Below are 12,874 nucleotides of genomic sequence, written 5' to 3'. Positions count from 1 at the left end.
CTAAAAGCATCAACTTTTGATTTTGGGTACAGCACAAATTTCCAAAGCCAGCAGAAAAGCATGAAAGTGGTATTTTCCTTGGAAACACCTAACGAAGAGTCTACATATTTTTATTCAAATTGTGGGTGGCTGCATAAGCACAGATTAATTTATGAAGAGTCATAATAACATGGGGTTTTCTCCATAAGAAACCTCAATTTGGTGTCACCTAAAGCTATCGGCACCAGCAAACTCTGAGATAGACACGGTTGTGCCACTGACCACCTCGCAAAGCCAGCTGAACACTGTAAAGGAAGACAAATTTTTTCAACATAGAAAATGAGTAAAATACTTACTGGCTTGTGCAACAATGTTTGTATGCCTCCTCAGCATAGCAGCAGCTGTTTCTGACAAGGTCACAATTACTTCAAGCGCCAAATGACGCTGCGTGTTACTGAGGCTGGCATCTGCACACAGCTACAAACCAGAAGAATAGGGCAAATGGTTAGAACAGAAGTTTTGGAGAAGAAAGAGTGATTAAAAAAAAAAAATTCCTAGCTTTACCTTCAGACTTAGTTGCAACGTAGGTTCTAAATGTGGTCGTAAATACTTAGGAACAGAATCTGCAACTTCTACAAGGGATTTCAGGACAGAATCATCGTTTTGGTAGCAGGAATCATTTACAGCCTATAAAGAGACAAAGATAAGATTAAATAAGAGCAAATATTACAATGAATGAGACCGCTGTTACAGAACAGATTTGATAACTGTATCCTTCGCTCCCTGAATAGTCTGGGTTAGCATTAGTGGCTAAAGCAGTTGAAGCCTTAGGCCGCAAGTACTGACAGTAAACTTTGATAAAACTAATGCTGTTAACAAAGCAGCAGCTTAATCCAGCAGAACGAGCGGAATGAAGAAGGTAAGGACCAAGGAGACAGTTCCAAGAGAATGAAGTCACCTCAGAAGAAGGTGAGCCCAGCAACACTGAAATTCCAGTAAGAAATCAAGACAGCACTGACCAGAATTAAGTGATTGGACTTGGAGATCAGGAGATGGGTGCTATGGGTATAACTGAGAGGCACAAATTGGGGGCAGAGGTCCCTCTCCAGAGGCACCCAACCCCAGAACTAATAAAAGGAACTAATTGGAAGCCTTCACTCGGACTTGGCGTTTTCAGCAGGGTTCTAGTGTCAGACTCCACTACGGTGGCCAGTGTGCGTAAATCCATAACAACTACGAAGAGATAATATGCGGGGCCCAAAACTACAAGTTTGCTACAAGTAAGTTCTGGCTCACCATGTCATATGCCATCAATTTTGACCGTTATTAGTTTAAATCTAACACAGCAGACAGACGCTCAAAGAATTAAGATCACACGTCAGAGGCGCCAAGATGCAAAACCACATGCTACATTTTGACAGGCACAACTTCAAAATGCATTTTAAAGGCAGAAAACTCCTCAAGTAATTCTGCCCAAAAGAAGGAAAACGAGCCTAACTCCTTTTTCCCCTGTTAAGCAAGAACAACATTGAAGAGCTTATACTTACAAACACCAGGAATGTCAAGATTAATTTTTCCCCCACCAGACAACCCTGAAGAGCCACCGAGTTAAAGCAAACCTTTCGGCCTTCAGTCACCAGGCACAGGCAAGACAAAAACCAATTCAAGCTTTTGGCAACTATCTTTCCTAACCCATAGCTCCATTTTGAAAAGTAATTTAAAACTTACTTTTAACTGACCAGGTTGATACTCTAGTACCAAAACAGCACACAGTTATTCAAGTCAAACTCTTCTGAAAGTAGGACACAAATATCCAAACCCCCAAAGGAAAAAAACCCCACACAACAATTTTTAAACACACTTTTGGGTTTTGAAAGGAATTTTCATTAGCGAAGTATTTGATGTCTTCCTAAACCAGAATTTTTTTAAGGGAATAGTTAGGTGTTTTTGAATACTTAAATCTAGTATTCAACACTTGATAATGTCACTCAAACAGTCCACACTTTCAACACAGAAGCAGCATCTTCCAGTATCAGAAATGTTCTAGAAAAAAAAATATCTTTGTTAAGGCCTTTCGGACTAATAGTTACCATTTGTCCTCTGATTCTGGCAAAGGATAATGTAATATTTACTGGAAGTTTCTGTAAAACTATTTTATATGCATTGCAACTTTGACAGTTTTTTAAAGCAAGAATAGATTTCTTTGGAAAGAAGCTCAAAATGCACCTAAAAGGCAGCAACACTTTTCTGTAGTATCAAATACCAACAAACACAGAAGCCAGTTGAAATTCCAGCTGCTTTTACCTCTACTGCAAGATCTCTCTTGGATACAAGTTTCAGCTATTAGTTCTGAACATTCAACTTCCAGTATAAGCACTATGGAAATAGTACTGAAAGGACTGAATTGCTAAGTCACAGTTTTATTTTTAGCTTTTTTACCACGCTAATATTTTAACAAAATGAACAGCAACAAAAAAAGCATCCAACTGTCTCCAAAGGTCACTCACCACTATTCTAACACATCCCATCTCCTATTTATAAACTCAGATCTTCACATCCATCTTATGTTACCACAGCCAGAAAATCTAGCCCTCCTCACAATAAGTACTTTAAAAAGACAGATTTCACAGTGTAGTTCTGCGCTCTATATTTGCAAAATAAGCTTGAAAACACAAGACAAGTGCAAGTGTTTTTACGACCTAAAATAGCAGCATCGAAACTTGTATCGCACAAAGCGAGCTACTGGTTTGAAGTCTAAAAACAGCATACTGTTTCACTGCCATACATCAAGACAAATGGAATGCCCACCCCAAATCCTGCCTCGCTCCCACTCATACAACACTCTGGAGCCACCGTCCTCTCAGCTGGTTACAATCTTTGAACAATACAATTGTCATTGCCAAAGTCACAGACAGGGACTAACCACCAAGCAGTGACCTCAATATCAAAATACTTATCTTGTACACACTAGAGACCATTTTTAAGTTCAGCTGATTTTAATAAATCCCTCTCAGTTTCCACTTAAGATCAAGCAAAATTCCATCAGTTGCAGAAGCCAGTAAACTCAGCCTAATTTTTCTTCAGCTCGCCACAAAGCACACACAGACAAGGTATATAGCTTACCCTGTCAACAGGAACCTGCTGTACTGATGGTAGCAAGATGTCAGTCTTTAACCTAAATTTAGCCTAATTTAAAATCACCAAAAAATCACTATCACTGTTATCACAGGTTCTTAGTTATTTCCATTTAATATCCTTAATACAGAAAGGGAACTGTACTGTGAAACCGCCATCCTGCAGAGCTCAAACTATGTCTGCCTCTGGCTGATTTACAGTAGGTCTCGTCTCCCCCTCCCAAAGTAAAACCACCTTATATTAGAATTTCAACTTTTGCTGAAATTCATCCAGCCTGACAGAGATCTAATCCAGCCTCAAAAATTACATGAAGCTTTAAAAAGGCATTTTGTTTGCAAGTTCCTAATTTATCAAACAATAATTTGTCCACATTGTTGCCGTTACTCTGAGAATCTTTGTTCATAATAATCCTATGCTCTCCTCTAAACTGAGGAGATACAGGATATCATGGGTCAATGAATTTCCCAATTACCCATTACTTGAAATCTCAGGGTAGCCCATATGTGAAGGATATTTCAGTATCATGGTTAATTTAAAGGCTGTATGATTTTGAGTTAAATATCTTACGGAGAACTTTAGCTCATTTATCTAGGTAACACTGTATAAATTAATAGGCATGGAACTATTTTCCTAAAACCCCTATCAATTAGCTTGTGTTTACAAAATTCCTTATCGGTTTCCACTCTATCTTGCTGGTGACTGATGTCAGGCTAACTAAGATACAGTTAGTCCAGGTCTCAGCAGAAGTTCATGCGCTACACAAATTTGCAGACCAGTAAGTGATGTTTGGGTAAGTCATACAGACAGTAATGGCACATGAAGCATCACCTGTGTGGTTTCTTACCTGCAAGATTCCTGGTAGCAAGTCAGCAAAATGTTTAAGAAGGGGAAGATTGTGCTCATTAGCAAGCACAAACGCAGCTGCAGCTCTAGCAGACATAGTCTTGATCTAGAAGACAGGCAGGATTGGAGAAAAACATGAAGAACTGGTAATGAAATATGCCTTTGTTTTCTTTTAACATCAAGCCCATTATGACACTATATTTTGTATTGTCATTTCCCTTTTACATTTTCCTAATAGCTACAGCAATTAGTTTTTAGCATGAGCTTTTACATCTTACTGCAGATTAAGGTAAAGTGATAATGAAGATCTTCAGCATCTATGTCCTCCATGACATAGAGAAGCTTGTCATATTACAAGGTGGCAAGTATGCCCTAGTTTAGGTTTTGGGTTTTGTGTTTTTGTTTTGGTGGTTTGTGGTTGGTTTTTTGTAACGTAAGAAAAAAAAAGTAAAAACCCTATTGTTTTCAACTTCCATCCCAATGTCAAATGTGTAGGCAATGTCAAAGTCCCATTTTTCAAAAAGTGTGATCTAAGTGTTTAAAACATGCTTCTTTAAAGGCATGACTTGCGGTACTTTAGAAAATGTTACTCGGTTGACTTTCAAAGGTCAGAAAAAGTAATCCATGGGGGAGCAGCAAACTGAACCCATATACCACAGCAGGGTTTCCTGTCCTTGCCCAGCTTTTTCTACAACAAGAGAAACATTTCTTTCAGAAAGTACAATTCTCTGCACAAATCAATAAATCTGAAGCCTTCCAGAAAAGCAAGGCTCTAGCATGCCCTCACAGCAACGCGTCCACAAACAGTTCAAGGGGCTGACAGACGTGGAGTTGTGAGACACACTGTACAGATAATACGTGTAGAGATCATAGAATGGGTTGGGTTGGAAGGGACCTTAAAGACCATCTAGTTCCAACCCCCCTGCCATGGGCAGGGACACCTTCCACTAGACCAGGTTGCTCAAAGCCTCATCCAGCCTGGCCTTGAACACTTCCAGGGATGGGGCATCCACAGCTTCTCTGGGCAACCTGTTCCAGGGCCTCACCACCCTCTCCGCGAAGAATTTGTTCCTGATATCTAATCTAAACCTCCCCACTTTCAATTTAAACCCGTTACCCCTTGTTCTATAGATACTACATATCTACACAGTTAAACAAGAAGGACAGAAAGCGAGCTTAAGATGGAGTTTCTGACCCCTCATCCTACTGGCCAAAACCTCTGGCTCTGCTTTGGGTCACTACAAATAGGTTTCTCCAACCATAACTACTAGGGAAGGGTCTGGGCCTAAGCAGTACAGATATGAGTAAAACCAGTCAGCTTTAGGACCACAAAAAGTTTTGATCCTTCTGTTTGGAATCAGGCATAGTCAAAACTCCAGATGTACATCAGTTTCAGGTAAGGCTGTGGCTGGAATCTACGGTTTAGTCTTTATTTTTGAGGCTACTACCCTAAATTTCTCTGCTCAGCACATTATAAAAAAGAAAAAAACCCAGAACATAAAGAACTTACTGGTGGATGCTCTTGATCTTGCATACACTGGACTAGCATTCTCTTAATGACTTCCAAATAGTGTTGCTGCTGATTCCCAAAAATCCCAGGAAAATTCCTAAGGGTAAAAAACCCACCAAATAATAAGGATTCACACAGTTTAACCTTAACTATTCTTTTAAACTTACCCATTGTTTCAGCTACAGATTGTAACTATAACACGTAAGAGTTAAGTAAACCACAATACAACAGCATATATGGAACACATATGATTGCTTGTTAATTAAGTTGTGACAGTATTTCTTACATTTTTACAGACATTTGGCTAACGTGCAAAAAACGTAACCAAGTCTGAAAGCTTACCAGAAAATATGCAGAGCAGCCTCACGCAGTCCCACGTTCTGAGAGCTGACCGAGTCAAATAAGAATTTCAGAACTTCTGGCCACTGGTTGTTACCATCTTCATCTAGATTAAACACGACAAAGTTTTAGGATAAGGAAACTCCTGGAGAGCAGTTACGAGCTCAATTGTGCAGTCATCACTACTAAAATTATTTTCAAAAAAACTGATCTGAAGACGTGTCCAAGTCACAGTGTAAATAAAATATGGCTGAAACGTGAAATCTCAAGGCGGAAGATGATCTCTGTTTAGTGTTGCTCAAAACAAGAAACTGATGCAGATGTTCAGCATAGCATTCATGCAAATTTAAACAGATTTGGATTTCTGAACCTTAATACAATCTCAACTAAATTCAAGCATTTTTAAAAAGCAGAGTTAAGGAATCTTATTTTTATCTAATAAAGGATTACGTAAACAAAGAGTAGGTTTTATTTTAAACCATAAAATCCTTTAATACATCATGTGCAAATGTCTACACAAGACTAGAGAACAAGAGACAAAACCACAGCTACTCCCAATACATACACGTTTTACCACAACCCCGGCATGTATGAAGTACCTATTAAGTTCCTGGCCAATTCAGCAACAACGTCACAGATTTTTTTCCTCATACTGGACTGCGTCTCCAACTGAATAAGCAACAGCAATCCACTTTTGATCGAGGTCTGATCATCAGGTGACAGAGCTGGATAAACTTCTTCAAAAGCAGAAGACAAAAGACGTCGTAGAAGGACAGCTGCCATTTGTCTAGCCTTTTGAACAAGAAAGGATGTTTTGATACAGTAATCATGCTCTTACGAGGAAAGACTGACATCATGCTTCCAAATGATGAGTTTTCACCGTGTAGTTTGGTTTGGTGAATAGAATACCTTTCAAGCAACAGATTATGACAGTAAGTAAAAACATAGTAATGAAACTCCTTCCAACAGTGTTTCCGACAACTACAGCTCTTCAAAGAAATAATCATGAAATCCACTGAGATATGGAGGCTTTTTTTTCTAGACCGGAACCTTGGGCATATTTTGTGGCAAGTTAAGCTGTATGTTCAAAGCAGGTCTTCTTTCTATGTTAAAAGGCCTGCTGAGGTAATTATAATCCAGACGAGTTTTTTTGGATTAACAAGTGACTTAATGTGACAACTTTGTCAGACAATTAACCTGTAAAACCGCCTTCACTTTCACAAGTAACCAAACTCCTTGCTAAAGAATCAGGAAGATTTTGACAAATAAAACACTAAACTGAACAAAAAACCCAAACACCACACAAAACAACCTTCAGCCTTTTGCAGATCTATGATGAAACATCTTTCTTTAAACTTGAATTTGAGCATAGGAACCTCAATACCACTTATTACAACCTTCTGTTGCTTCCTGCTTGCATACAGCAATTCTACAACAGTATCACTTACATATCTATATTTTTTTACAATAATACATGAACTAGAAGCAAAAAATACAGCTAATTCAAAATGAATAGAGCAACACATGCAGTAAAGGCAAAAGACATGACTCCAAATAACTTAATAAATAGGATGTTCACGAACCAGTGTTTCTAGAAGGACAAACAATAATTAAAAAACACCCCCCCAACCTTCTAAAGTTTAACTCTTGTAACGAAACCTTTCACATGTAAAATCCTCACAAAAAGCTAAGCCAATGCAACATGTGCTCCATTTGCCCTAAGATTTAATATGTACTTGAATGAAAACCAGTTTCATTTATATCAACCTTCAGAATTCAAGTATGTTCAATTAGCAGCAAACTAATAAAGTCTCATTTTTCAGAAGATGTCTCAACTATATTGCTACAGCATAACCTATAGACGAGAAACACAAACTGCTGCAAAGTCTCAGCTTCTAATGTGCCCTGTCAAAATCAGTATTGCTAGAACATCACCCAAGATGACTATTCCTGTTATGTTCTGCAGGCTCCAGACTCACCGTCCCTTTTTCCAAGCTACCCAGCTCTCTTCTATACAGCTAAAGAGTAGTGCACACAAAGTGTCTCTGCACTAGCAGAAGGGAAGACTAGCATTGCACCTTACTCTAGGTCATTCCCCATCTCCTCAACAGCTCCAGAGTGGGCCCAAGCCATCACATATGTAGGATTAGTAGATCTTCCCTAGTAGATCTTTGGAAGGCAGCAGGTGAAGAGGGTCACAGTGCCATCTGTGCAGTAGCCTCCATCACAAGCCAAGGCTCTCTAGCAATAGTTCCCACATGGGGAACATGACTTAGGAAGAAGAAAGATCCCTTTCCCACTGCCTCAGGGAATCCCACTAACAGCATCCAAAAACTTCAAGGGTACCACAATAACATGGTATATTCCCTTCTCCCACCACTCAAAGCACCAACACTGTGAAAGATTATATGTCTACTCATTAGTGTGGTGAGCTTACACAGGAGAAACCTTGACTGGGAAACAAGTTTCTGGGATGACACAAGGCACAAATTCTGAAGCAATGTCTTCCCTTACTCACGGCATTGTGTTTCTGTGCATATTCCGACATCTGATAATGACTGAACTCACAACATATTCATTCCTTTCCTGAAGTAATAATAGATGGCCAGATAGGGAGATGAGCTTGTTTTCACAAAACACAAACTCTCAAAGGTAAAAATTTCCACCTCTGCAGAATTTAATTAAGATATTAGAAGACTGACAACCACAGACTGATTGAAAAGTAAAAAACGAGTAACAAGGTATATGGAAAGACCTAAGATCAGTTCTACAAGAATTAGCTCCTCGTTATTGTTACTAGCTTAGAAAAAAACAAAACAAATTCCCTAAAGGAAATTCAAATGTTTGAAGGAGCAACAAGTAACTGAATTCTCATAATAAATGGCAAATTTGCCTCAGCAGATATCCACCTATATATGAAAATTACCATTGTCAATTTAATTATGATAGGCATGGCTGGACTAATGGCAACTCTGAGGCTGCTTCTTTGGCTTCAAGGAAGAAAATAGGTATTTTTCACACACACCAAAGGCTGTTTTACATTTAAGTGTTACAAGACACGTACCCGAACAAGCATTTTAAAATCCTGCCACTTAGTGGTCATAGTTTTTAATGAGAACGGGAACAACATACATGTGTACATGCCCAAAGAACTTCCATATACCAACGAAGCTCAAAAAAGCAGAATTCTCTCCTAGCACTGGAGTCTTCTGCATGTCTGAACTACTGAGGTGCTCACATACAATTGGAGCACCAAAGGTATTAACATAAAAGGTAGTCGCAATACACAAATTTAAACGCACCACGACTTACTAATAGAATTTACAGGGCTTTAAAAATGTCCTAGGATTTTTCGGACGATGGATGCAAGGCACAAGAAGCACACCAGCTTGCTGAGCAGGGCAGCTGAAGAACTATGAAAAGAAATCTGGGGTACTATGTTCTACACTGGCATTCAAACTGTCCAGGTAATCCTAGATGTTCTGTAAGAAAAAGACTGACCATCTTGTGCACCACAGTCCCAGTGACTCTTACTTTTGTTTTACTGTCACTTTTAAGTCCTCATGGAGGAAAACATGCATGGATGGAAGCAATCAATATTTCAGACACGGTCCAAAGATGGTCCTGCACAACCTCATTCAGGGATGGAGCCCCATGTGGAATTCAGAGCACACAGTGTTTAAATACAACTGAAAAGCAGAACTGTGGTGCATCACCAGTCCATGGGCTGCCTTCCTTCCCCTCCAAACGTCCAACAGGAAGCTACCCACAGCAGCAGTTTTCAGACTAAGAACTGCAAGCCCTTCATGTGACAATATGAAGCGAGGGGGAAGGGAAAGGCCAGAGCCTTCTAAGAGGGCTGCGAGTACAGCAGGAACGTAGTTTTACACAGCATTTGTTAACTGTATTTCACAGTATTTGAAATTAGCCAACTGTAAATTAGGACACAATTGAAAACTGCCGATCTGGTGTTAATCAGGAAGAAAACGAATGCAGGAGGATATGCAGGACTCCTGTTCCTCACGGAGAGTTAGGTGGTAAATCAAAGCTGTAAAGGAAGAAGCCTTTAACACCTCACACACATTCCAAGAATAAAATGCATCAAATAAACTGAATGCAGTTACATAGGAAGAAGTAGAGTCCTAACTTCCCCAGAGTGAGACTACAGGTTTAGGAAGCTGAAGTTGCGGGTTCAAGACCCTATTTAGGCTGAGGTGTACAAATTCACGTATAATCTGGCAGAGAAGCGGTGTTCTAACTCCTAGGCCATGCGCTTCCCTCCACTTCTGTGAACAGTCTTACTCTGCTATCAGGAAAATATGAAAGGAGAACAGAGGGAAAATGTGATTATTTCCACAGTTTAGGCATTTGGTTAGAAGGAGAAAACCTGTTATGCAGCTAGTTTTTAAGACAGTCATTCCTGATCCAGCTTAATGTTTTTTCCTCATGTCACATGCAAGGGGTCCTGAGAACAGGATGTGAATCCCTGCTTCTCCATTTCAATGCCAACATCACTAGGTTGCAGTGTCAGGATTCCCTCAACTGCTGTCCAAATAGCCCTACGCAACTTATATTCCCTACAACACAGCAGTCCAGCTCCTGCAAACAGCATGGAGTATTTTCTTCGGCCTAATTTTCCAGGGAGGGGGTAGCGCAATACAGAGGCTTCAGGATGAACAGGGATCTGAAACCAGCTTTCTGGGGTAGCGCAATACAGAGGCTTCAGCTTTCCCATAGCCTGGGCAAGGGACCATTACAGTTCTAAGGGTCCTTCCAGCAGCCTGTGTTCAGTGGTGCCGTACATTCAGTGTGCTCAGAGGACACATACCAGGCCGTCTCCCCTGGCAACACATGCAGTATTCTGCCCAACAGTTGGATCTGCTTGACATATGCAGACACGAAGTGCAGCACTGTTCATACCTGCCCCATACTGAGCAGGCCCAGAATGCTTCCCTGCATGTTTAAATGCAATGTTTACATCAAGCATGGAAAGGACTTTACCTCGGCTCTAATTAAGCTATTATGTATTTGGATTTACAGGGAAGAGAGGTTGTTTGCAGATTTTATTAGTAAGGGGTTTTGTGCATCCAGCACCTAATGTCTACTTACGTTATGAGGTAAGATTTAAACCTTTCTTTGATTTATCCACTGGTGGAGTTAAATGTCAAGTTATGCTACAAATGTTAACCTCTGATGTCTTTGGTAAGACTGACCTACAGGCGACAGCCTTCTTTGCACCTGACTTAAGTTGAAAGCCAAGTTATTGGCAAGATTCTGAACAAGTTTTAGACTGGGCTATTTCCTAAGCTGATGTAAAGGGAATAAAACCCAGTAAATATATGGAGCAAGTCTTTATTTACCCAAGCATGACTTTGCAGTTGTCAACTCAGACTTATCAAATGTATTCAGTACAAAACAGAAGCATGTGCAACGGAGCTGTGACTTCTAGGGCACAGTATTATCTTCTAATGAAAAAGGGGCAGGGGTAGATCTCATTTTTCATGGCAAACCTAAATACAGGAAAGACTGCTCTACAGCTTTCTATCACTTGAAACATCTCAGAGGGGCAGGAGGGAAAACTACACAGCTCTTACGCAACCAGTTGCTAGGATCATACTGAAGGATTCTGTCAGAAGAATGCTGCTTTGTTGGTAGATAAGCATCAGTATTAGTAAGCTGATACTTACTGAGCATTAAAAAGCACAAATAGCAGCTACCTCTAAACTAAATACAGTCTACCAGAAGAGATTGTTATCCAGAGAGAAACAGCACACTTATACTCTCCTTACAATATTGTTCAGAAATTCTACATGGTACCTCCTTCTGTTGCTCAGTAAAACTCTAGATTTGAAAAGAAAAAAAAAAGTCAAATGTTTTTACTTTTAAGTGACAATGAAGTTTGTAATATCTTCAAAGCTCAGTAGTTCTTCACTCTGCATATCCAAGAGAAAAATGGTTTTACCAAGAAGTACTACATGACTGCTGAAGTATGAGCCTTTACAAAATAAAGGAAAAACTAAAAGGCACAGTTACTGTATGCCCACAAAAACCCCAATTATATAGTGCTTAGACCGCTCTCTGTTCAGTCTGTAACACTGCTAGATGGCTTAATGAGCATATCCTCCCCAAATAGGACAGAATACAAAAGCCACCTGAATAAAACATGCAAAACAACAGCTACCGTATCTGCCCCAGGTTGTGATTTGAGATGCACAAGAAGTTTCAGATGATACATTAAGTTTAACACATTTAGGCACAGGTCCCCAAAATGGAAAGCGTTTCTCAACTGTAACTTGAAGGAACATCACAGTCACATATCAGCTACACATTTTCAGGAAAGAACCCTTTTGTTAGGCAAAACACATAGCCAGAAAACAGTGGAGTTCTAAGCAGTCACTTAGGAAAGACTACTTTTGAAACTAAATATCCTACACCAACAAGTCTCAGCCAATGAACTTGACGTGCAACAAACCAGATGAGTGGTCCCCCTACAAATGTGCAGTAAATTAAAATGATTCAGTAAATGCCTGACTTGTTCATTGATCCCAAAATGAAGAGCACCGATTTCTTCCCCTATCGTGGTTTAACTCCGGCTAGCAAATTACCATGAAGCCGCTCTCACAAATCCCCCTCCCCTCCTCCAGTGGAGGGGAATGAATGCAGCACATCCCTCCTCCTTCAAGCTGCCTTGAAAATCTGCAGAATTCAAAGATTATTGAGACATACCTCCTCAGCAGCAGCAGTATTCCTGATTGCTTGGAGAAGGAATGTGATCTTAGATTGACCTGGAATATTCTCATATGTCTCCTGTGTAAAAAGAGATGCATCTTATCGTAAACAATTACTAGAAAGCACACGTTAAGCACTAGTGTGAAATTACTTTTCTTTTAAAACAACTTCAGTATTCATCCACTTAACAGAAAATAACACAGCAAAAAAATTAAACCTATCAATAAACAAATCTGACTGATTTAAAAATTACAAGTAAAGCGCTAGTTACCAAATAACACCTGCCATATTGGAATAATCTACATACGTATTTCTGACCGTTTACAAGATCAGTTAGGA

The 12,874-nt window shown here is 39.7% G+C and overlaps 1 protein-coding gene across 1 annotated transcript in view; it reads right to left on the bottom strand.

The window, feature by feature from the left end:
- The window catches only part of IPO5 (importin 5), a gene marked incomplete at its 3' end in the record, with an annotated part of 31,662 nt that extends 19,053 nt beyond the window's left edge, over positions 1–12,609 (bottom strand). The window contains exons 1-7 of the mRNA XM_010155914.1: positions 12,533–12,609; positions 6,406–6,598; positions 5,810–5,912; positions 5,468–5,564; positions 3,959–4,063; positions 544–666; positions 336–456 (exon numbers count right to left, since the gene is read on the bottom strand). Coding sequence (XP_010154216.1) covers positions 336–456; positions 544–666; positions 3,959–4,063; positions 5,468–5,564; positions 5,810–5,912; positions 6,406–6,589 — 733 coding nt within the window. The remainder of the gene's footprint in view (positions 1–335; positions 457–543; positions 667–3,958; positions 4,064–5,467; positions 5,565–5,809; positions 5,913–6,405; positions 6,599–12,532) is intronic.
- Positions 12,610–12,874: the final 265 nt, after the last annotated feature.

This window comes from Eurypyga helias, unplaced genomic scaffold (assembly GCF_000690775.1).
Source record: "Eurypyga helias isolate BGI_N326 unplaced genomic scaffold, ASM69077v1 scaffold35817, whole genome shotgun sequence".
Classification (NCBI taxonomy): domain Eukaryota; kingdom Metazoa; phylum Chordata; class Aves; order Eurypygiformes; family Eurypygidae; genus Eurypyga; species Eurypyga helias.
This window is presented reverse-complemented; position numbering and strand designations above follow the sequence as displayed.